The 26,514-nt window shown below is 41.1% G+C and overlaps 1 protein-coding gene across 11 annotated transcripts in view; it reads left to right on the top strand.

The window, feature by feature from the left end:
* The window catches only part of LOC106081495 (dystrophin, isoforms A/C/F/G/H), a 1,057,252-nt gene that overhangs the window by 213,850 nt on the left and 816,888 nt on the right, over positions 1-26,514 (top strand). For all 11 annotated transcript variants that reach the window (XM_059362799.1, XM_059362798.1, XM_059362797.1 and 8 more), the window contains 2 exons: positions 801-896; positions 998-1,094. In XM_059362799.1, the coding sequence (XP_059218782.1) occupies positions 801-896; positions 998-1,094 (193 nt within the window). The remainder of the gene's footprint in view (positions 1-800; positions 897-997; positions 1,095-26,514) is intronic.

Raw genomic sequence — 26,514 nt, 5'->3', positions numbered from 1 at the left:
AGTGGGCCTGGGGGTTTACATTGAGAACTTAGGGACTTAGATTTGTTTTAAGACTGTCTGACCACAATACGATCCTGTAGGCAAAGATCCGGGCGATCACGATATGCATGAGGAGGTGTTTTTTTCACGCGAGGACGTCGTGTGTGAACATCTAAACGGACAGTAAACTAGCCAGAAGGGTAATAACAACCACGGACGGTAAGGTCACGGACATTATCGTGTAAGTGTACGAGGAAGATTAACGCCTTGTCTGGGGATGGCACGATCCGCATTGTTTGGGTGCCGGGCCATGGTAGAGTAAGAGGGAATGAAGTAGCAGACGATTTGACTGTAAAGGCCTGAGAACTGCCGTCAATAAAATTGGTCCGCCTTTGATGCTGAACGTCTGTGTTCAAATAACGGCGAGAACATCAGGAAATATATACATCGGTGGTTATCTCCTCCTAAGGTTGGCGACATTTGTGAGGTACTATGCCATGTTAAAACTTCTCCTCATAGAGGTGTCGCATGCCGTTCCGCCTCGGCTATAGAAAAGAGGTACCTTATCATACAGCTTAAACTTAAATCGGACAGCTTTACTTGGTGTGTGAGACGTTTGTGTATTTGTTCCTGGGGAAATTTGCATTTGCATTAATTTGTGTTGGACACCTCGCTTTTTCGAGTATTTCTTGTTCTATTTCGTGTACAATTCTTATATAAAATTCAAATGCGAATATCTACTTTTTGATTTGTTTTGTTTTTGCTTTAAATTTCACAGCTTTTTTTCACAAAAATTTCTGTTTTTACTTATTCATCAACAGGATCGTCGTGACGATTTGAAATTGATAGTTAATGCCATTGGAAAGAGTGAGCAAATGCCCAAAGTTAGTTCAGTCATGATGAATGATATTGAAAAGGTAAGTCGATGGCATCGCAAACGATTTTCACTTAAATCTTTCACATATCACATAAATGGCATCCATTATGATGGCGCATCATTTTCCATTTTCTAATGTAGACAAAAAATAATCTTCAAACACACGCCGATACCATTGAGATGTCTTTGACGGAACTAAAATCGAACAAGAAACTTAATAATACCAATGGAAGTCGAGGTAAGTGTAGACTAGGTGATGATGGGTTTTTTGGAAATTTGCCTAATTGGTTGTCATAGAAATGAAAACAAAAATGTTTGAATTTTTTTGTAACCAAAGTGCGAAAAAAATTCGCAGTTTAAATCGCCATGATGAACAAAGAATAAAATATCTTGTGTCAAGACTACTTTGTGTGGAAAATTAAATCTGCTCACTTTGTTTTGGATATAGTTCATTGGAATCACATTTTTTTTTATACAAAAACTTTGATTGAAATAATTAAAACATAGCCCAATATCATTATCTACGTTTTTGTATCAATTGAAATGAATTGGTTTTACCATACCTAATTATCGTTCTAATGGGCTAGGTCAATACCCATTAAAAATAATAGCTCATTTTAATGCACTCTCTTCATACAAAAAATATTTTTTTTCCACTCTTTAACTTTCAATCATACAAACTGTGATTTGATTTGCATACATTTTGTCATAGGGTGCAATGAAAAGTGTGCTGATATGTTTCAGTTATAGCAAATGGAAGAAATACAAGAGACAAATATAGAAAAGGAGTATTTTTTTCATATAACAAGGCATCTTTTACTGTAAACATAACATGTTTGGCTCAAATAAATTTTTTAATTTCAGCGTAAAAGAAATTCCCAAAGTATTTACCATAAACGGTGTGGGTTTTAGCTCAAAAAGTGGAAAATTCCCGACAAACTCTTAACAGTGGAGGAAAATGTTACACAGTAACTATAACAAGTAAATGCGTGCTAAGTTCGGCCGGGCCGAATCTTATAGACCCTCCACCATGGACCTCTAGAGGCTCAAGATGTCAAGACCCCAGCTAGTTTTATATGACAGCTATAACAGGTTATAGACCGATTTCAACCATACTTAGCACATAACAAAACACCTCATGCAAAATTTCAGCCAAATCGGATAAGAATTGCGCCCTCTAGAGGCTCAACAAGTCAAGACCCCAGATAGGTTTATATGACAGCTGCAACAGGTTATAGACCGATTTCAACCATACTTAGTACAGATGTTGACGTCACAACAAAACACCTCATGCAAAATTTCAGCCAAATAGGATGAGAATTACGCCCTCTAGAGGCTCAAGAAATCAAGATCCCAGATCGGCAAATATGGCAGCTATATCAGGTAATTGACCGATTTGAACCATTTTTGGCACAGTTCATGAAAACTTTTAGCCAAATCAGATAATAATTCAGCTCTGTAGTGGCCCAAGAAGTCAATATTTAAGATCGGTTTATATGGCAGCTATATGAAAACATGAACCGATTTAAACCATGCTTAGCACAGTTGTTGGAAGTCACAACGAAACACGTCATGCTAAAAAAATGCAGAATCGGATAGCAATTGCAAATGCAAATTTTGCCCATGAACATTCCTTTGAGGAACAGGGGCAAACTACTCACATATCAATGGGACCTCCTTTTTATAGCCGAGTCCGAATGGCGTGCCACAGTGCGACACCTCTTTGGAGAAAAATTTTACATGGCATAGTACCTCACAAATGTTGCCAGCATTAGAAAGGGAAAACCACCGCTGAAAAATTTTTCTGATGATCTCGCCAGGATTCGAACCAAGCCGTTCAGCGTCATAGGCGGACATGCTAACCTCTGCGCTACGGTGGCCTCCGGATAGCAATTGCGCCATTGAGAGGGTCAAGAAGTCAAGTCACCAGATCGGTTTATAGCACAGTTGTTGGAAGTCATAACAAAACACCTCATTCAAAATTTCAGCCAAATCGTATAGAAATTGCGCCCTCTAGTGGCTCAAGAAGCCAAGATGCAATGTCGGTTTATATGGCAGGTTATGGACCGATTTAAACCATACTTGACCCGGTGAAACAAAACGGTTTATATGGCAGCTATATCAACACATGGACCGATATCAATTAAAACCGACCTACACTAATGAGAAGTATTTGGGCGAAATTGCAAGCGGCTAGCTTTACTCCTTCGAAAGTTAGCGTGCTTTTGATAGACAGACAGACGGACGGACATGGGTAGATCGACTTAAAGCGTCATGACGTTCAAGAATATATATATTTCAAGGGGTCTTAGACGAATATTTCGAGGAGTTACAAACAGAATGACGAAATTAGTATACCCTCATCCTGTTTGTCACAACAAAATTTCAAACGTTTTATTTTCAAGAATTCAGGGTGTTAAATCTACTATACCAATCGTTAATAACGGCTTACTCTAATATGCCTCCTTTTCGAATATCTGCGTATATTAAATTACACGCATGATAATCAGTGAATGCTGAAATGTATGAAAAAAGAAAAAAAAAACATTATTGTTGAACTTAAATATGAGAGAAAATGTTGGCAATTCAACAGCAAATTGTTTTCGTTTAGCATACACGTCAAGTGCATTTGCATTCATAAACAGTTCATCAGAAGTTTTAACATAACCTTGTGGCCATAGTAAGCTGTAATTATCTAACCATCGGAAAAAAGGTACAAAAGTATAAAAAGGTTGGGATTCTGAATTTCATACCGGCCTATATTGAAAAATAAATTATAATTATATTTGGGAACGACTCAATGTTACCATGAACATTCCATTAAGGAACAGGGGCACACTTCTCCCATATCAATAAGTGCTGTCCGATTTAAGTTTAAGTTCAGTGACAAGGAGAAGAAGTTTTTACATGACATAGTACCTCACAAACGACGCCAGAATTAAGAGAGGAAAACCACCGTTTAAAATTTTGAACATATTTTTTTGTTGTGACCTCCAACAACCGTGTCTGCATAGGATCTTCGTCGTCCTACCGACCGTTTCACTGCTCCACAGTGTTACATGTTAGTCGCCCACGCGTTTAACTTGAACTGCGCCACTCTGAAATCTTCGCCTTGAACAAGTTTACACCATACCATTCCGGTATGGCTAGGATCTCCGCCTGCAGGACTGTATTATGGTAAGGGAGTCGGAAACAGATCGCAGTCCCTGGGTTCTCAGTTTAGATTCCTAATCCCTCCTGTCCTTCAGCTCCGAGCAACATGAACAGATGGCAATGCGAGAGTTGCGTCACACGCCGGCTCACAGTGGGAGAAAATAGGAGGGTATATAAGATTCGTATATATATGGTGGAGGGTATATAAGATTCGACCCGGCCGAACTTAGCACGCTCTTCCTTTTTTTAATTTAACTATGACTAAGGTTTTGTTGACTTTGTCTGAGTTGGGGATGAACTGCACACTACCCGGGGTTTTGCGTCTCTTCCTCATTTGTTAGTCCGAAGATTGGTTGTTGTTGTGCGCTTGAGGCATAACACACGACAGGTGCTAAGGCGCCCACGCCTGCAGGAATGACTTAACGATTTCTGGATCTCGGCGACTCGTAAGTTAATTTTATAGAAATTTTGTATTAAGAGAAAATGTCATAGAATTTTTGTCTTCAGAGAAAATTTCATGGAGTTTTTGTCTTCAGAGAAAATTTTATTGCAGAAAATTTGAAGAAAAATCATTAAAATTTTAATGGATTTTAAAATTTATAAAAAAACATCTTTGACCTTTGGAGTCATTAAGAAAAATTCTTTACAAATTTGAACATTTTTAATATTCCAAAAAAAAAATCGAACATTTTTTTCGAATTTTTTATTGAAAAAGTTAATGAAAAGTTCTGTCTTCATAGATCTTTTGCGTTTGGAGAAAAATTGTCATAAAATTTTTGGGGACGGATTTTCAATTTCAGTTCGCCCAATCATAAGATTCCTATAATAAAACTCTCCTTTAGTTTCCCTTCTATCTGATATAATTTCCATGCTGCAAGAACTGTAAAAAATTGGATCTACACAAATTCAAGTACATTGTCAAATTCGAAATTATTTATGCAGTGAACCTAGTTTGGTGTTGGTAAAATATGGCAATTAGTGAAATTAAACACAACCATTCCATGAAATTTATGAACTATTGGAACAAATTTCCATTATATATTGGGTTGCCCAAAAAGCAATTGCTGATTTTTCATATAGTCGGCGTTGACAAATTTTTTCACAGCTTGTGACTCTGTAATTGCATTCTTTCTTCTGTCAGTTATCAGTTGTTACTGTTAGCTTGCTTTAGAAAAAAAGTGTAAAAAAAGTATATTTGATTAAAGTTCATTTTAAGTTTTATTAAACTGCATTTACTTTCTTTTAAAAAATCCGCAATTACTTTTTGGGCAACCCAATATATTTCAAATAAATTTCAAACGATTTAAATTAGCCCAAATTAATGGCGAAAAAAATTTTTGTACAAATGCGTGAGTGTTTGAGGTTCTAAATTATTGAACCTGTTGACCGCCATTGGTTTCATTGCTGATATTCACCTTGTGGAACATTTCGAAATGCGGTTAAATTTGTTATTACTTCCCCTTTGCTTGATAGCCACTCTCATGGAGAATGCACTTATGCACATGGTGGGCCATCATCTCTGTCTGTGTGTGTGTGTATGTGTGCGTACGGAACAATCAGAGACATTTCCGGTGGTAAATGGCTTAACAAAAATCCATTATTTCGCACATTTGTATCGATTTAAATTTCAACACAAGCTGTTTTTACAGTAAAGAGACCATTCTGATGTTTTGTTTATGTGAAAGTTAATTGTTTACAGCAATTTAAAGAAAAGCATATGAAAATCAATATTTTCTTTGATTTGAACTACATTCGAGTGGGGTGTATACAAGTGTACAATAAACAAGTAAAAATGTGCAAAGTTCGGCCGGGCCGAATCTTGAGAACCAACCACCATGGACTCTACTAAATATTAATAACATGTAAAAGCGTGCAAAGTTCGGCCGGGTCGAATCTTATATACCCTCCACCATCGATCGCATTTGTCGAGTTATTTTCCCGGTATCTCTGTTGTGCTGTTTCAGGCTATTGACCGATTCAGACCATGTTTGACACGTATGGTAAAGGTCATGGAAGAAATTTCAGCCAAATTGGATAATAATTGCGCCTTCTAGAGGCACAAAAAGTCAAGATCCCAGATCCGTTTATATGGCAGCTATATCAGGTTATGTACCGATTTGAACCAAACTTAGTGCAGTTGTTGGAAGTCATAACAAAATACGTCATGCCAAATTTCAGTCAAATCTGATAGGAATTACGCCCTCTAGAGGCTCAAGAAGTCAAGACACCTTATCGGTTTATACGACAGCTATATCTGGTTATGGACCAATTTCCACCATACTTAGCACAGTTGTTGGAAGTCTAGAGGCTCTAGAGGCTCAAGAAATAAAGTAGGGAGATCGGTTTATATGGGAGCTGCATCAGGCTATAGACCGATTCAAATCGCATTTGACACGTATCTTAAAGGTCATGGAAGAAACCGTTGTAAAAATTTCAGCCAAATCGGATAATAATTGCGCCCTCTAAAGGGCCAAGAAATCAAGATCCCTGATCCGTTTGTATGACAGCTATATCAGGTTATGGACCGATTTGAACCATACTTAGTTGGAAGTCAAAACAAAACACGTCATGCAAAATTTCAGCCAAATCGGATAAGAATTGCGCCCTCTAGAGGCTCAAGAAGTCAAGACCCTGATCGGTTTATACGACAGCTATATCAGGTTATGAAGCAATTTCCGCCATACTTAGCACAGTTGTTGGAAGTCATACCGAAACATGTCATGCCAAATTTCAGCCAAATCGGATAAGAATTGCCTTCTAGGGGCTCAAGAAGTCAAGATCCAAGATCGGTTTATATGGCAGCTATATCGAAACATGGACCGATTGGGCCCATTTACAATCCCAGTCGACCAACACTAATAAGAAGTATTTGTGCAAACTTTCAAGCCTTTACTCCTTCGAAAGTTAGCGTGCTTTCGGCAGACAGACGGGCATACTTTAAGGGGTCTTAGACGAATATTTCGAGGAGTTACAAACAGAATGACGAAATTAGTATACCCCCATCCTATGGTGGAGGGTATTAAAATTAAGTTAATTGAAGCTTCTTGTGGCCTTAGAAGACTAATCGACAAATCGGTTAAATGGGAGCTATATCAGGTTATGGACTAACTTGAACAATACTAACTATGGCTGTTGGAAGTCATAGCAATCTACCACGTGCACAATTTTAGCCATATTGGTTAACTATTACGGCCTCGAGGGCTCAAGATTCCAAATCGGGATATCGGTTTGTATGAAACGTATATCAGGTTTATAGACCTATCATAACGGAACACTACTTGCAAAATTTAATACTCATGGAGGCTTCCTTGCCCTCATATCGGGAGATCTGTCTAAACGGGAGATACTATCCCTTCTAGACCAGAAAATGAAGTGGAAATACATAATGGTCAAGCGGATCACGAAGGTCCTGAATGACTCGCTTGTGTCAGCACCCCCCAGTGCCAAGCCAAGGGGCAAACAGTGACCGCCTTGGTAGAACTCAGAACTGGTTGGTCTAAGGAAGGACTACAGAAAACTCTTCAACAGATCGAAATCCACAAGGGCACCACACGATTTGGACATCCATAAGGCTGAGCTAAGAAAATACAAAGGCGAGCCGAGAAAGGGTCAGAACAAATCAAAGGTGGAATTCTGCAGCTTCGTGGAGAATACATCTGAGGCCTCTAGGCTTAGGAAGATCCTATCCTCGAGACCCATTACTTGGGATATATTCAGAAGTTAGAGAATGCATGGAAAATGTCTAGTAAGGAAACACTAGAACAACTCGTTGACATACATTTCACGGGAAACTCTTCAACGAACCACGTGGCTCTAGAAGAGGCTGTCACTGGTATACATTCGTCTGAGGCTATTGAGAAGGTGGTGTCCAAGCCGAACATCCTTTGGGCGATAAAAAGTTTCGACTCCTTTAAGTCGCCAGACCCTGATGATATATTATCGGTTGAATTACAAGCTGTGTCCGACAGAATGTCTCCTTGGCTTAGAGAGATATACTCCGATTGTATCAGCATGTCGTATCTGCCTGTGGAATGGAGAGACACGAAGGTCATTTTCATTCCGAAAGCAGGAAAACCGTGCCATACGAAAGCGAAAGATTTTCGCCCTATTAATCTGTCTTTCTTAATGCTGAAGACTTTTGAGAGGTTGATAGAAACCTGTTTTAGGGCAAAGATCCCTGGGTCCACCTGTCTCGGCAACAGCATGCATATAGTAAGGGGCAAGTCCAATGAAACAGCCCTTCATGACCTAGTCGGCTCGCTGTGAAGAAATATACAATGCTAGCATTTCTTCAGTCAGTCATGCAGGAGCTGGAGTTTCTAGGCATCAAAACTACAGTAAGAAAATTTATTAATAATTTACTTGCCAAGCGTTAATGGCGCCGCTAAGATAAAAAAATACTCTCAAAAACCCATGCCCAAACTGAAACTTTAGTAGACGACATGGGAGTGAGAGCAGAGACAACGGAGGACTTGTTGAGGCTTTTGATGAAAACCCATTACCCACGGGATACGACGGGACTCACGGAGTCACCGGAATATTGGAATAATGACGTTGATCGAAGGTTTATAATTACGGAATTTATGGTGAAGGAATACTTGAGAAGCTTCAAACCATTTAAGTCACCAGGAGCTGATGGGATATTTCCGGCGTTACTACCGAAAGGGGCAGACTATCTGGCGCCTCATCTGTTCAAAATTTTCACAGCGTGCCCAGGACTTGCATATACTACGAAAGCCTGGCAGGAGACAAAGTTGGTGTTTATACCAAAGGGGGGCATTTCATTGCCACTCCTATGGATGACCACCATAAATGACCTATTACGGATGCTGACTGAGGACTATGTGGCCCGCCTCAGGCTCAAAATGGGGCCTAAATCCAATGATAGTCCACTGGCTCTACAGGAGCGTGATAAGACCAATACCTTCTTACGCCTCAGTAGTTTGGTGGACTGCTATGGGGAAAAAAAGCAACATAAGGACCATACAACAGGTTCAGAGAACATGTCTTGGCAAAGGCGGAGCGATGAGGACCACGCCCACTAGGGCACTGGAGACTATTCTAGATATACGACCCATTGACATACAGATAAAGTGTGAGGCAGCCACTGCGGCTATGAGACTAAAGGCGATGGGAGAATGGATTGAGGATGGAAGCAGCTCATACCTTCGCGGTATAATCGAGGCGACGATAGGAAACCTGGAAAGAAGGGAAGAAGTTTCCGATCGGATACCTGAGATGAATCTTGAATCCGAGTGCAAGGCACTGCTGCCTTCGGCACAGTCTTGGGTTGATGGAACCCTAGCATTGCCATCTGGAAGATCATGTTACACGGATGGATCAAAGCTAGAGGACAGAGTAGGCCTGGGGGTCTACATTGACAACCCACGGACTGAGATCCGTTTTAGACTGCCTGACCATAATACGGTCCTGCAGGCGAAGATACGGGCAATCACGGAAGTGGTGTGGTGCTAACGCGAGGACGTCGAGTGTGAACATCTTTACCGACAGTAAAATTCCTATAAGGGCAATAACAAACAGGACGGTAAGGTCAAGAACAGTCTTGCATCCTTCTCTGAGGATGGCAAAATCCGCATCGTTAGGCTGCCGGGCCATAACGGAGTAAGGGGAAATGAAAGGGCAGACGATTTGGCGTTGAAGGCCAGAGTACTGCCGTCAATTAACTTGGTTACCCCAAGCCTTGCGGGTCGACGCAGTCCGAGTTAAGGGAGTGGGTGACGAATGCGCATGCAACATTATGGAACAATGAAACGGTCAGTAGGACGCAAAAATCCTATTGGGAGATCCAGATCGTGAGAAGACGAGGCAATAACTGAAAGGAATCAAGAAGGAGGTCAGTATAGCTTTTGGTATCATAACGGGACACACAGGACTACGAGCTCACATAGGTAAAATCGGTGCGTCTAGCATGATAGCATGTGTAGGGCATGGGGGGAAGATGATGAGACTTTGGAGCTTTTCCTTTGTCATTGCCCGGCTTTCGCTTCTAACAGATACCAGCACTTAGGTGGGGACACTATACCAGATATGAACAAACTTAGGGGAGTACCATAGAAAACAATTAAAGATTTTGTAAGTAGCACGGAATTTCTAACTTAAAAGTTTCTTTTTAGAGGTTACTTTATAGTTTTTAGAGCGCACAACAAGCCGATTACTGGCTTAAGTGTATGTGCAAAGTGGCATGGGGCGGATTAATATCTGCATCCTCCTTTCAACCTTACCTAACGTAACCTACTTGCAAGGATTTTTTTGTAAGAAAGAAGAAGAGTTTTGAAAGTTGGACTACAAATGAACAATTTTTTGAAATGCCGAGGTTACCATCTTTAGGGGTCTGCCAAGAGGCGGGCGGACCACCTAGGGCCTTGAAATTTTGCACACACCTCAGCTTAAACCGTCTCAAATTTCAAAGAGTTAGCCTTAACTCTTCTTAAATGGCATATAGTTTACTAGTTTTTTTTTTTTCGATTTTCTTCCATTGTGTGTCGTTTGTCTCAGGTATCCGATCAGAGACCTCTTGTAATACATCAAGGTCTCTTAACGTCGCCTTGACTATCCTGCGATGGGGGGAAATAAAACTATTACCAAACGTGAAAAACTGTTAAGAGAACCAGTAAGGAAGAGCAAAGGTCGGGCGGTGGCGACTGTATAATACCGTACACTTACCCTATAAGTACAATGTGGGACCTATATCCAATTCTGAACCAATTTTGATGGACCTCGACAAGCAAATATGTTCAAACTGTAAAAACTACGGTTGACAAATGACAACATTATGGCAAATTACCCAAAATCTGACGAACGTATGTATGGGAGTTATATCTAATTCTGAACCGATTCCGAGCAAACTTCTCAGATAATGCGGTAGTCGTCGAGGAAAGCGTTGTGCAAAATTTTGGCACGATTGGTCAATAAATGCGCTGGCAGTGGCTGAAAATCTGGCGATATACATATATGACAGCTATATCTAAATCTGAACCGATTTCTATGAAATTCACCAGTAATATTGAGAGTCATAAGAAAATCCTTCCTGCAAAATTTCGACAGAATCAAATAAAAAATGATCACTTTTTTGCAATATTTGTTAAAATCGGACGATCATATATATGAGAGCTATATCTAAATCTGAACCGATTTCGAGAAAACTCCTCTAATACTGTGACAGTCGTCGAGGAAAGCGTTTTGTAAAATTTTGCCAAGATGGATTAATAAATGCGCTTGCCGTGACTCCTGAAGTTAATATCGGGCGATAGAGACTTTACTCTTCCAGAATTGCAGTGCCAACTGAAAAAGGTGCAAGAGAACAAAGCCCCAGGTGATGACAGGATACCATATGAGTTTTTCATACACGCAACAGATGAATTTTTAAATGAACTGTGCAAAACATTCACAAGAATTTTCAACGGATATGATGACTTTAGTAATTTTAAGTCAAGTATTATTTTTCCCATACACAAAAAAGGTGATCCCAATATCCCAAGTAACTATAGAGGAATCACATTCATGAATTGCATTGGTAAGCTTATGATTGGCATGATTAATACAAGAATAACTGAATGGACGAACGAGTACTGTATACTAAATGAATTCCAGGCTGGTTTCAGGAAAGGGTATTCAACGATTGATAATGTGTTTAATTTAAAATCAATAGTAGACCTAAAAAGATTGGAATCAAGAAAAGTCTACGCCTTTTTTGTTGATTTCAAGGCCGCGTTTGATAGAGTTCCGAGAAACCAATTAATTTATAAATTATATGAAATGGGCCTTTCGACAAAAATAGTGAATTTTATAGAAAAGCTATACACATATACAAAAACTGCAGTATGGAACGGCAAGGAGTTATCTGATCATTTTATAACTAAAACGGGAGTAAAACAAGGTTGCTTACTATCGCCACTGCTATTTTCTATATATTTAAATGATCTCCATGAGTCATTGGGTGGTGGACTTAGCATAGACGAAATTGACATCCGCCTGTTAATGTATGCGGATGACATCGTGATCCTAGCCGATGATCCACTGATATTGCAACGAATGATAGATAACCTATCATTTTACTGCAAAAGATGGGGGATGGAGGTCAACCAGGCAAAATCTGAAATAATGATATTTCGTAATAGCGGAAGATTAGCTGCAAATGAAAAATGGATATTTAACGGTGAACATCTGAGAGTTACTAATGAGTACAAGTATCTTGGGATCACGCTTACACCAAAACTGTCATTTAATAAGCATGCAATGGAAAAAAACGAAGCCGCCAAGTCTTGCCTAAATTCAACATGGGCAAATTTTATAGGCAAACCTAAAATTTCGCTCAAAGCCAAGTGGAAAATGTTTTTATCGGTATGCCGATCTATCCAGAGCTACGGTGCACAAATTTGGGGAAATGGATATTTTGACGAAGTTGACAAGCTATATAGATTCTTCATCAAACGTATACTTAAGTTGCCGGAAAATACCCCAAACTATATCATCGCTCTGGAGACTGGGTATGAACCAGGATATATATATACATACTCTTTGCACCTTAAATATTTGGCAAAAGTACTGTTCGATTTGGAAAATCATAGACTTCCACATATCCTTGCGGTGAAAATAATGCAGAACAATACCTCCTGGTATAAAGATTTTAAAGACCGATTGCAATGTTACGGAATAGAACACCAAAATGTCAACACAGATAAAATTTATTGGTTCGAAGCCTGCCAACTATTAACATGCGAACTTCAAAACAGCAACTACCTCCACCATAACCAAAAATCACAAGAAAGTGAAAGCCGAATATACAAATTACTTGACCCCACAGTAGGTTCATCTTATTGTAATGACAAATTTAGTCAAATACAAATATCTTATATAATGAGAGCTAGAGCTGGTGCGATGGGGCTAAATGGTGTTAGTTACAGAGAAGAACAAGCTCGAATGTGCTCCATCTGTAACCTAGGAGAAATAGAAACCACGCAACATTTCATAGGGGTATGTCCAATATTTAGTAGAATTAGAAGCAAGAATTTCAAAAAAAGCATTCTATCAGACACAGAAATTATATCTGTTTTAAACGGCGGTGAAGATAATTGTTGGATTAGACTATTTAATTTCTTACGAGAGGCAATGAATTATAGAAGAACTCTTATAAATGAATTTAATTACTAGCTAAAAAATAAAACTCACTTCTCCGGCAGACGGTTTACAAAAACCATGCCGTACATTTTCAAAACACATTTTAAATATTGATACTTACATTTAAAATATATTGTATATATAGTATTATAACGTTTTTGAAAAATTAATAAAAAAAAAAATAAAAAAATATCGGGCGATATATTGGGTTGCCCAAAAAGTAATTGCGGATTTTTAAAAGAAAGTAAATGCATTTTTAATAAAAATTAGAATGAACTTTAATCAAATATACTTTTTTTACACTTTTTTTCTAAAGCAAGCTAAAAGTAACAGCTGATAACTGACAGAAGAAAGAATGCAATTACAGAGTCACAAGCTGTGAAAAAATTTTTCAACGCCGACTATATGAAAAATCCGCAATTACTTTTTGGGCAACCCAATATACATAGAAAGAGAGCTATATGTAAATCTGAACCGATTTCCATGAAACTGACTAGTAATATTGAGAGTCAAGAGAAAATCGCACCTGCCGAATTTCGAGAGAATCGCTTAACAAAAAACTATTTTGTTGCAACATTACTGCAAATCGGACGAACATATATATGGGAGCTATATCTAAATCTGAACCGATTTTGACCAAACTCTATGTATATTATGGCAGTCGGCGAGGGAAGCGTTGTGCAATATTTTGGCAAGATTGGTCAATAAATGTACTTGCAGTGGCTCTAAGAGGGAAAATCGGACAACATATATATATGAGAGCTATATCTAAATTGGAACCGATTTCCGTGAAATTCACCATCAATGTCGAAGGTCGTAAGAAAATCCTTCCTCCCAAATTTCCTTGGTTCTCCTTCTGGGATGATTCCGTCTGAACCATTTATTTTATCTATCACCCTTGCTGAAGTATACCTTAATTTAGTGGCATCTTTCACAGCCAACATTGGGTTGTGAAAACTGTTACGACGAGAACGACACCTACAGTCATGTGGTACTGTAGGTGTCGTTGATAAAAGTAACATATGTCTGTATAGTTAGTAACATTATGTTAACAAAATCATTTTAGATTTCAATACAACTCGCAGTTAATGTCACCCTGTACTCCACGTGGTTTTTGTCTATGATAATAGCTTGCCTGTTAATGCCCACCATATAACGGCTGTAAACAACAGTTGTTATTATCATTGCAGGTTTTGGTCACAGCTATTAATGTCCTTTGCATGCTTTTCCAGCTCTGTGAATCCTCTTTTATAGCCTTCTTTTTGAAAAGCTTTCCTTCCTTCGTGCACTTGGCATTGAAATTCAAATAAAAGAATATGCATTTAACAGCTGTCACAGCGCCATTAATATTCAAATGAACAATGCGCTCCGGAAAGAACGCATCCGTATCGTAAATTATATGCAAGACCAAAACGAAGGAACGAACGGCAAAACGACGGAATAAATAAGCGGGAAACAATGCACTTGCAGAGGAAAATGTAAACATATACATGAATCATAATGTTTAAACAAAAATGGTTTAAAATAAAATAAAATATATAAAATTTTAAGTGAGAAAGTGAATCAAAGCCCGGAGGAAAAAATGGCAAAATAATAATTCAGTAATGTGAAAATCTTATTGAAAGTAATCTATTTTGGATTCTCTTTTGATATATAAGTGATATAATCAAAATTATAATTCAAAAGTGCTATGACAAAACAAAGAGTGTCGTTTCTTTCAGTTTTGTTTAAAACTTTTCGAAAACGCCTAAAATACAGAAGGATAAAATCCAATTATAAAGGTTGGTTTCCGGAAAAATCTTTTTTGTAGTGAAAAAAAGTGTTTAGGTCATTAGCAAAAATATTCAGCTTTTGAAATATTTATCAGTAAATGTTAAGTAAAATAATCTCTAGTTGCAAGTACAACTCGAAGTTGTTCTCATCTCTAAGAATACAAATAAACTTTATTTCAAGCGCAGAAATTGATAGATTGATGCACACAGTGTCAAGAACTCGGCTGATTGGTTGGTAATTGCGAAAAAGTTGAGTCACTGACCACCTAAGACAGGAAACAACCTAACTGTGGATTCGTTCTGCGAATACTTTAGTGGTTTACAATCATGTGGCTCTCACAAAGTTGATATGGTTTGGGTGCTTCCGAATCACATGGACCCATTTTCAGACAGCCCTTCCGGAATGCATCCATGTCAGGAATTCAGTGTTACTTACAAAATCCCGAATTGTTTTCCATATCACTAGGTTTGTTTATGTCTGGTTTTCTATACCCACCTAAGTACCGGTAGCCGCGAAAGCCGGGCGATGGAATGGGAGATGCTCCAACGTCATCCATCATCATCCCCACATGCTACCCCTTGTGGCTCCTATTTTGCATAAGTGAGCTCGTAGTCCTATGTATCCCGTTATGATAACCAAAGCTATACTGACCGCCTACTGACTTCTTCTAGTAATAGCCTAGCCTTTTCACAATCCGGTTCTCCTCATAAGATTTTCGTCGTCCTACCTACCGTTTTGCTTTTGCACGGTGTAACATGCGCATTCGTCGCCTACGCACGTAACTCGACCTACGTCGACCCGCAATGCTTCAGGTTAACCAAATTTATTGTCGGCAGTTCTATGGTCTACACTGCCAAATCGTCATTCCCCCTTACTTATCCTTTAATCTCCTTCTTACCCTCCAAGACTATTCTCGACCTTATTGTCCTGGATTGCCAATTGTGCCTCCTCAGAGAAGGCGATAATCTCCTTCTTACCTTCCAAGACTATTCTCGACCTTATTGTCCTGGTTGTTGTTGCCCTGATGGGCAGTTTACTGTCTGTAAAGATGTTCATACTCGATATCCTAGCGTTAATACCACACCACCTCCCGCTTTCCGAAATGAAGTAAGGCGTTAATCTCCTTCTTACCCTCCAAGACTATTCTCCACCTTATTGTCCTTGATTGCCAATTGTGCCTCCTCAGAGAAGGCGCTAATCTCCTTCTTACCCTCAAAGACTATTATCGACCTTATTTTCCGGGTTGTTGTTGCCCTGAGGGGCAGTTTACTGTCTGTAAAGATTTTCCTACTCGATATCCTAGCGTTAATACCACACCACCTCCCGCTTTCCGTAATCTCCGCCTGCAGGACCGTATTATGGTCAAGCAGTCATAAACTAATCTCCGTGCCTGAGTTCTCAATGTAGACTCCCAGGTTCACTTTATCCTCTAACTTTGATCCATCTATGTAGCATGATCTATAGGACTCGACCCCAAATGTCGTGTCAAGTATCCTATCGGAACCCTCTTCCATTCCTTCCAGGTTTTCTTTCGTCTCTTCGGTTATACCGCGATGGTATGACCTGCTCCCATGCAAATTTTGCCCATGAACATTCGACTAAGAAACAGGGGCAAACTTCTCACAATGAGTGCAGTCCGATTCAAGTTTAAGCTCAATGCTAGGGGGCCTCCTTTTTTTAGCGGAGTCCGAACGGCGTGCCACAGTGTGACACCTCTTGGGAGAGAAGTTTTACATGGCAGAGTACCTTACAAATGAAGCCAGCATTAGGAGGGAAAAACCACCGCTGAAAATGGTTTCTGATGATCTCGCCAGGATTCGAACCCAGGCGTTCAGCCTCATAGGCGGACATGCTAACCTCTGCGCTACGGTGGTCCACTGCTCCTGCTCCTATACTCAGTCCATTTTCCTATCGCCTTAAGTCTCATAGCCGCAGTGGCTGCCTCATACTTAATATGTGTTCCTGGAATAGTCTCCATTGCCGTTGTGGGCGAGGTCCACATCGCTCCGCCTTTGCCTTGACAACATGTTCTCTGACCCTGTTGTGTTATCCTAACGTTGCACTTTTTCTCCATTGCAGTCCACCAAACTGATGAGGCATAAGTGCGTATTGGTCTAATTACGCTTCTGTAGAGACAGTCGGATGTCCTCGGATTCAAGCCCCATTTCGAGCCTACGGGCTGTCTACATAGTGCCCAATATCTGAGCCTTCTGGGTACGCTCCGGAATGTGACACTTCCAATTCAGTTTCCTGTCCAAGATATCTGACCTTGTCAGATATCGAAATCGTTCTATTGAGGAAGCGTGGTGCATGCGTTAAATTGGTTTAGCTCAGTCGTATGCCATCTGCAAGACCCTTTCGGCCCTTCTGCATAGTTGGTTCGGATCCTTACCCCTTAGAAGTATTTTAACGTAGTCTGCTTAATAGACGAGTTAAAGTTCATCCTTAGTCAGTCAGTTGTTGTTGGAGTTGAAGCCACATTTTCATGTGAAGGTTTTGATCCTTTTACCAGAATCTAATTTGGAGAAAAAACGGCTAAGAAAGGATCAAATGGGGACTGTATGCCCATTACCCCTGTTGCAAATCGAAAGGAAGGAGTTGGTGGCTTAGATCGGTGACGGTGCAATTAATGTCGACTGCGGTTGTTCAATTTTAGACTTTTGCACCTGTATGTTAGGTGTGTGGCAACAAAGATCGCCATTAGACTGAGAGAGTCAGGTGTATGGCACTCCTCAAATTTTGGGCGTTCTTCTGTTTTGCTGAGGGATGGAGATGCGGCGCGAAGGAAGTAGTTAGGGGCTTAAGTCGGTAACGGTGTAATAGATCTTTTCGGCGGTTGTTCGATCTTTCGCCTTTGTATCTGCATATTAGGTGTGTGGCAACAAAGATCGCCATATTACTAAGGGAGTTAGGAGGATGGTTTTCCTCAAACTTTTCGCATTCTGTTGATTTAAAGGGGGATGGAGATGCGGCGTGGAGGTATGCTATATGTGGCACGGACTGCTTATATACCACGGAAGTCCGTGGCTTGGACGTCGTGGTGGCTTGGACTTCGTTTTCCCGAAAAATGATCTCTGGGCTGAGGGCACATCGCCCTTTCTGGGAACCTCTGCCTGCATGGATTGTTCCAAATTGAGTGAAGGGTGCACCGAAGCAGGTGTTTTCATTAAGACCCTTCGAATGAGGAAATCTTATAGGCTTCTGGACGAGTGCATCGATTTTTAGGCTAAGGTCTTGAATGCACAGGAGACGATGTCGATGCAGTAGCGACAGTTCTACCAGACTGTCACGATATACGTGGACAGTCAGGCGTTTAGCCATGTGAGGTCCGGATTGGTTAGAAGATAAAAAGAGCTTCTTCGAATGATGGAAATTGCTGTCAGGCTCTGCTAGGTCACGCGCCATCAGCCTGTGGTGGGGGACAGAGTGGCCGACAATCTGGCCAGGAATGCATCGCTGATTGCGGCAGATCTTCTACGGCCTCAGTGAGCCCTCCACCGTGCGAGCTTCTTGGTAAGATGGACGCCTTCTACGATGACCGCGTAAATGAAGCGTTTTCTGGTGCTGCATGTTGCATGGTGCCAGAGCATTTCGCAAAACAGGTCGTAGCTCATCCTGGGGCGGAGGAATCATGACTTTGGGTTGCTGAAAGGCGCCCTGACTGGTCGTTGCAACGTCAGGACTCTGACGTTACGATGGCCACAGGTAGAGGCAGACTTCTGCAGAATGTGCGATGACGATGAGAAGTTAGAGACGTTCGAGCACCTTTTGTGGCACTTTCCTGCAATTGCGAGTGGATGATACAGGATAATGGAGAAGCACCTGTGTCCGTGCCTGGTTTCTCTTCAAGCTCTTAGACTTCTTGTCATGTTGGACTTCAATAGAGGCCCGAGTTGGGTGATTGGATCATACTCTCGTCGTTGAGAATTTCTTCTTTTGGTACCGTGCTGTATATTTTTATCAGTGTTTCTCCGCCTTCTTTTTTATACCCTCCATCATAGAATGGGGGTATACTAATTTCGTCATTCCGTTTGTAACATCTCGAAATATGCGTCAAACATTTTAAGTCGATCTAGCCATGTCCGTCCGTCCGTTCGTTTGTCTGTCGAAGGCACGCTAACTTTCGAAGAAGTCAAGCTATGTACTTGAAATTTTGCACAAATACCTTTTATTAGGGTAGGCCCATGATCTGATATAACTGCCATATAAACCGATCTTGGGTCTTGACTTCTTGTGCTTCTAGTGGGCGCAATTCTTATCCGATTTGGCTGAAATATCACTTCCAAGTTTTGTTTCTTTCTTCTTTTAGGGCGAATGAAACGGACCTAAGGTCTTCGAGTGAAGCGGCTAATACTAAGATAGCTAGTCGCGTGCCCTTCAACCTAATCTAACTCCGAAGAAATATATGTCGGGAATTTTGTTCTGCTCATAAAGACCCTAATCATTCTCCAGTTTATCCTCCTAAGTTGTTTCATGTATGGTATCGTATCCTTTTCAAAATATCCGCGTAAACCAGGCATTGACATAGGCAATATTTCAATGTCTTATCATTTTTCACTTGCCGTACATATTCTGCATAAGTGAGCCAATAGTCCTATGTGTCATATGTGTGATAGCGGAAGTCCTACTGTCCTTTTTTATACTTCCTCTAATAATAGCCTCGTTTTCTCTCGATCCGTCATCCTTCCGGCAGTTTCACTGTTTCACAGCGCTATGTGCATGCTCGTCGAAGGCCACTGTAGCGCAGAGGTAAGCATGTCCGCCTTTGACGCTGAACGCCTGGGTTCGAACCCTGCGAGACCATCAGAAAAAACTTTTCAGCGGCGGTTATCCCCTCATAATGCTGGCGACATTTGTGAAATACTTTGCCGTGTAAAAACTTCTCCCTAAAGAGGTGTCTCTCTGCGACACGCCGTTCAGACTCGGCTGTATAACAGAAGGCCCCTTATCATTGAGCTTAAACTTGAATCAGACAGCACTCATTGATATGTGAGAAGTTTGCCCCTGTTCTTTGATGTTCATGGGCAAATTTGAATTTGGATATGCTTGCTCTTCGCCCAAGCTCCCAACTCAGATAGAGTCGCCCTGAATAGCTTCGCATTCATCAAGTTTATTGGCAGCAGTCATCTGGTCTTTACAGCCAAGTCATCTGCTCTGTCATTCCCCCTTACTACGCTACGGCCCGGCACCCGAACGATGCAGACTGTGTCATGCTCTGAGAAAATGTTTATCCATTTTTTTATACTCCAAGACCTTCCGTGACCTTACTGCCCTGGTTGTTATGACTTGCTATCTGTAACGATATTTTCACTCGAAGTTCTCGCTTTAAGACCATACCACCTAACACATTCTGTGAACGCTCGGATTTCGGCATGCATGATTAGACAGCTAGAAGTAGAACTCAGTCTCTGGTTTCTCAATTAAGAAGCCCAGACCAATTCTGTCCTCTAGCTTGAATCCCTCCGTGTAGGATTACTTCCAGAAAGCAATACTAGATTACATCAATCACTCACGCGCACGGGATAGCTGTGACCACCACACAGGCTGGAACTTTGAGGTCCAATCTGTGTGGTAATCCTAGCTGTCACGAGGAGGTTAGCTGCGAGCGACCGGTCGCGTCTATAGGTTGCGGGTAGTGGAGGAGTTCCGATCTGTGTGGTAATCCTAGCTGTCACGAGAAGCTTGGCTTCGATCTACCAGGCGCGTCCGCAGGTTAAAGATAGTGGAATGCTCCATACGGAGTAGCTGTACCGGCAGTCGCGGACAATCAGCGGTATCCAGCGGAGAGTCTGTGAGTGGCTGGGCAGCACCGGCTTTTCCATAAATACTGATTATCTATGATGCTTGATATGACAAGGCGAGTTACTGCCGCCTTTAAATAACCAGTGACCACCTTGTTACCGCGGCGATCGGTCCTTTAGACCAAAACGAGTTTGCTCACAATACCGCAGCTTGACATGGATCGTCACCTCCTCAATCACAGACTGTGCTGCTAGCAAATGTGTCTTGCACTCGACCTCAAGTACCGAGTGAAGTGTCGTTTCAGGTATCCGTTCAGAAAACTTTTCTAATCCATTCAGATTTCCATTCGTCGCCTCCACTATCGCACTATGGTCCTCATCCAACTGTGGCTACAACAACAACCACGACAACAAAATCAGTCAAAGACTGTGCTGCTGGCAATTGTGTCTTGCATTCGACCTCAAGTATCGGGTGAAGTGTCGTCTAAGGTATCCGTTCAGAAACCTTTTCCAATCCATTCAGACCTCCATTCGTCGCCTCCACTATCGCACTATGGTATGACCTTTGCTATCTTCTAAGCATTCTGGCATTACCTTAAATCTCTTAGCTGCAGTGGCTGTCTCATATCTAATCTTTACGTTATGGTTCGTCGCCGTCCATCCAATTATCGAGGCATAATTACGTAATGGTCTAATAACGCTTCAGTAGACCCAGTGGACTTTCCACAAACTGTGTTCCCATTTCGAGCCTACGTGGGTTCAAATCCCTCATCAGTCACGTAGGAGGTTATTTATGGTGGTCACCCATAGGGGTGGCAATAAAATAGCCCCAGTGGGTGCCTTGTGCCACCTTATTCCTTGTTGGATACCACCCTCTGACCCTATCACGTTTTCTTTTATATAACGCTATCTATCTCGTGTGTTGGGAAAGGTCCTCCTGGGTCTATTACAGCCGACCCTTGTGTAATTTTCACGTAGTCTTAAAGCAAACTTGGCTTATTAAGGGGCATCCACTTGATTTCATTAAACACTGAAATATAAAAAGTGGCACATATAGCGGTTGCGTGCGTTTAAATTTTCAAAAAATACTCTCTTTCTTAAGTCTCATTCATCACACAAAATAAACCTACGATCTGAGTCAACCCAAACACTTCGCTTAACCACAAAAAATTTTAGATATCATCAATTGGGTAATTTAAAAGCATATTGCCAGCATCACATATAAATGAAGTTTCGAAATTGTGTTCCCTTTTTTCTGTCCCAAAGCGAAACTCAACATTTTTCATTTATGCAACGCCTAAAGGCATGCTTTAATTTCCTTTCCATAATGGAGCATCCCAAATGCAGACATTAATTAAATTAATTTCTCTTAACTGTTCTTCACAATTACACACACATACAGAAAATTGTGTGTGTGTGTATGTTTTAGGGCATACTCTTTCAAAATCACATGGCGCTGCGTAAAATTCTTGTGAATTACATCAATCTTAATGATGAAGAGATCTGCATGATTATAAAAAATTCAAAACTGGAAAATTGTAATATTATGTTAAAAGTCAGAGGAAACGAGAAAATATTTTCTTATTTTTGTTGTTACAATTTTTATGCCACAGCTCAGGGGTTGGCCCCCAGCCCAGCTGCACAAACACACTTCTAGAAGCCATTCGCAAATAAAGTCAATGTCCTAAACGGAAACAGAAAAAATCACATACGCTTAAATATAGCAGCGATGCTTTGCTTGGTGGCTTGCTTGCTTGCCTACTAACTTTGCGAGGGACCAGCTACCCAAACAAAATAAAGGCTTTAATGATAGCTCAATCAGTCCTTTGGCAAAAACATTTGCCAAGAGAGACACAATTGCCTGTTTATTGCTTCAGAGTGTTTGGGTGTGTTTTTCCTGTCACTATAGAACTTGTAACAGACATGACAGACTAGATGGCTGCTTGACTGGCTGTCTGGCTTAAGAAGACTGTGTCTAAGTGAGCGAATGAACGTTTGAAGTAAAGTCTCCAGGATGTGATTGTATGTGTGCGGATATGTTCATATGTTTGTATAGCCCTGCTCACACGCATCCCAACATGGACCAGCACCTACATCCATATGTGTGCACAAAAGTAACACGCAAAAAGAAACCCCACAGATTTTGAACCACAAAGGTAATTTGCCAGGTCGCCGAAGCGGGTGTTTTTTTTGTTTGCCACAAGGCGCCAGACTTCCAACAAAAATTAAGTCCAACAAGGCCCTTTAAAGCAACTTTGTAGCACTTAAGTTGTGCTCATTTTCTCATATGTGGTTTGGCTCCTGCTTTAATTTATGACAAGTTTTATATCTGTATCCCTGTATCTGAGCCGATTTGGTTGGAATATGACAGTGTTTTTCAGTTGAGTATTAAAATAATCCGTACCACATTAGGAGCGAACTTTCGGAAAATTTAAATATCTCGGTGAACAAGCCCCACTTCCTGAATGCGTTTTTTTTTCTAATGATAGGTTAGTTAAGGCTAAATGGGTTGCCCACCATAGGAAAGTTCGGAGGTCAGTTTGGCCCATGGTGATACCCTAGAATTGAAGACAATAGATAGAAGGTATGAGACCTCGGACCATATTCCGAGGTTTTAGGTTAAACACGAATACAAGAAACAAAAGCAATGGAGAACCGAAGGGAGTGGGGCAGGGGGTGTGGTTTGAACGCCAATCCGTTTCAACGTATATGCCTTCACCGTATCTTATGGCACCCTGCTTCGGAACCATTCAGTCCCGTCCACAAATCTCAGGAAACCTTCCAGAGGTACGTTCGCAAGATCACCCCAAAGAACCGCCTACCAAAAAAAAAGAACCTGCGTCCCTGCAGACTCGGACATGAACGGAGAAAGTGCTCGATAGTCTCCGCACCCTCATCAAGACAACTCCTGTTAAGGAAGTCGTTGTAAAGTATTCCCATGTGCCATGTAGCCTATGGCACAGCGTCCGCTTGTGACCCCTGCTAAGATACTAAGCGACCTCTTATCGAACGGTAGTAACTCCTGCGTCCTCTTTCGGTCGATGACAGGCCAGAGCGTCCTAAGGGCAATCATCCTCCGAGTCAAATCTTTTCACTGACGCCGCTCTGGCCATCTACTATATTTAGCAGCTTGACAATTGGTACGTAGACAAGACTTGCAACTGGTTCACCTCTCATCTCATCTTCCTCAAACACAGCATTCACGATCCATTCATCATTCCCGGAAAACGAATCCTGAATGTCCTTTTCACAATCGGTACCGGTGCCAGGTAGTAGGAGATCCTCCTCAGTCTGCCCTCAGCATCCATGCCAATCAGAATGGAACTCTCCTCCTTCAGCATGCCGAGCTCCTTCATCATGCCGAGCTCCTTCATCACAAGCGCGACCTTGGTGGTGCAGTTACGTATATAGGCATCAATAGGCTGCCTGCGGTGCGGATCTCAGTGGGCATGTAACGCTGACGAAGGACAGCCTCTGGGCCTTGTCGAATTCTCTCACACCAGTCCTCTTACCCACGGTCCTCCACCATACCAGATCCCCATGGGTCAGTACTGGTCTCACAATGGCCCTTAACATCCAATTAAACATCTTGGGGGTCACGCCCATCTTCCTACGTGCAGTAGGAAAAAGCGCATTGTGCCTTACGGCTTCTTTTATTCGTATTCCTCTTCCAGGACAGCTTCGAATCGAGGACTATGCCAAGGTACTTCGCTTCCTTCGGCGGGTGCAGGGTGATCCCGTCCAAAGACAAGAATCTAAACTATGGTATTTTGTGTCTGCGAATGAATTTCTTGTAGCCCATCGCGGCAATCCCCTCAGTGACCATTCGACGATCTCGCTTATCGTCGACAGAAACCTGCCTCGGACTAGCAACACGACGTCGTCCGTATAAGCGATTATTATCGTATCGTCTCCGCCGCGATCCAACAGGAGTTTAATACCACTCCCTGGGACGTTCCTCTTTTCACCCGCCTTCTGACCACAATGTCTCCAAGTTTCGCGTTACCTTATGGTACCTCAAAAATATGAAATTGATCTAAAATACCTAGGGGGACGCCCCATCCCAAAACCTAACCGAACGGACATGTTTACCGATTGGGACAATATGGGTATCAAATGAAAGGTATTTAAAAGTAGAGTACGAATTTGGCATCCAATGTTGGTTGAGACCTCGGCTGATATATGCATTGGTACCCTGCAAAGCAGCCGTCGTGCCATGCTATGTCCATAGTGGCATGGGGTGGACTAATATCCGCACCCTGTTTTCAACATAACTTAACCTAAGTATATAGAATTATGTGTAGGTGATCTGGTCCCAATTAAATGACGGATTGCTAGAGTACATTGTTTTCCGGACCATATGACGCAATTGAAATGTCTGATGAATAGCTTCAATCTCCATAATTTTGACGCATGAATGCTCATTCATCTTCAAGACCTTTTCTATCTTGTTTTCTATCTGGTTTTCCAAAGCTTTGTCCCTCTGTTTATTACTAAGCAAAGAATACCATAGCTCCTGTAACGCATATAATAAACGCACATAATAAATGCTGAAACGAAATTTGAACACAATTGAAAATTGGGGGCTTAAAATGCTTTTTTTCATGAGGTACATTTGCATACTTTGGGGCGCATTTGTTTTGGGACCATTTTCCATATTACAAAAACATACATTTGGGGTCTATTTTCTTTTTAAATTTGGGGCGTATTTGTTTGGGACCCATTGTCATGGTGCATTCCTGTTTATTTGAAATCTTTCTCAGTTATACAAAATTTCAAAACATCCACTAAAAGGCCAAGTACTAGGCTCCCCTCACTTCATTATGAAACTCTGACAACTACACTGAGCCCACACTTAACAACATACACACAAAACAAGTTTCACACCAACACGGTGAGACATTTTTGTTAATGAATTATGACAGGAATATTTTTTTTTTCTTTTTCTACGCTTCCTGTAGATCCTTGTTTTTATATCCTTTACAACAACAACAACTAAAAAACAAACGTGCAATATCCCTTGGTGTTGTTGTTTTTATATTCGTTGTGCTAGGTTACGTTTGAGTGGGTGCCTAAAGGAATCACCACACTTAGACAACAGGCCAGAATAATGGCGTTGTCAAAAGTCCAGTCATAAAACTCAGACAAATGCCAAAGATTTTAAAATGTAATAAAATCGGTTACTTTTTATGAAGCTGGTGGGAGCTTTGAACTAAAAATTGTTTTTAAAGCAATGACATTTTAAGTGCTGCAATGTACACAGAAGAAAATAACAAACGGGTTCAATCACTTACTTTAAGTAATTTGCGGCTTGTAAGGACTCAAGGAGTCAAATCGGGAGATCGGTTTATATGGGAGCTATATCTTAATCTGAACCGATATGGCCCATTTGCAATCCCTAATGACCTTTATCAATATTAAGTATCTGTGTAAAATTTCAAGCGGGTAGCTCTACGCGTTTGACCGCTATCGTGATTTCGACAGACGGACGGACGGACATGGCTAGATCGACTCAGAATGTCGAGACGATCAGGAATACATATACTTTATGGGGTTCTAGATCAATATTTCTAGGTGTTACAAATGGAATGAGTAAATTAGTATACCCTAATCCTATGGTGGTGGGCAGGGACGTAGCCAGGGGGGGGGCCCAAGGGCCCCCTTATAGGCCGTTTGCAGACCATAGGAAAATCTGTTTCTATTACAAATAGATCACAACAAAATCCTTGTTTTTTAAAGTTAGGCAGAAAATGTGTTTTTGGCTTTGTAATAGTATTTGACTGATTTCCTAGATCGCGATTTTGTTTGGAACAACCCTAACTCGGATTTGTTAAAAAGTTATACATTCTTCTT

The sequence above is a fragment of the Stomoxys calcitrans genome, chromosome 2, assembly GCF_963082655.1.
Source record: "Stomoxys calcitrans chromosome 2, idStoCalc2.1, whole genome shotgun sequence".
In the NCBI taxonomy this organism is placed as follows: Eukaryota; Metazoa; Arthropoda; class Insecta; order Diptera; family Muscidae; genus Stomoxys; species Stomoxys calcitrans.
The sequence above is the reverse complement of the archived record's forward strand: the minus strand, read 5'-3'. Positions and strand labels throughout refer to the sequence as shown.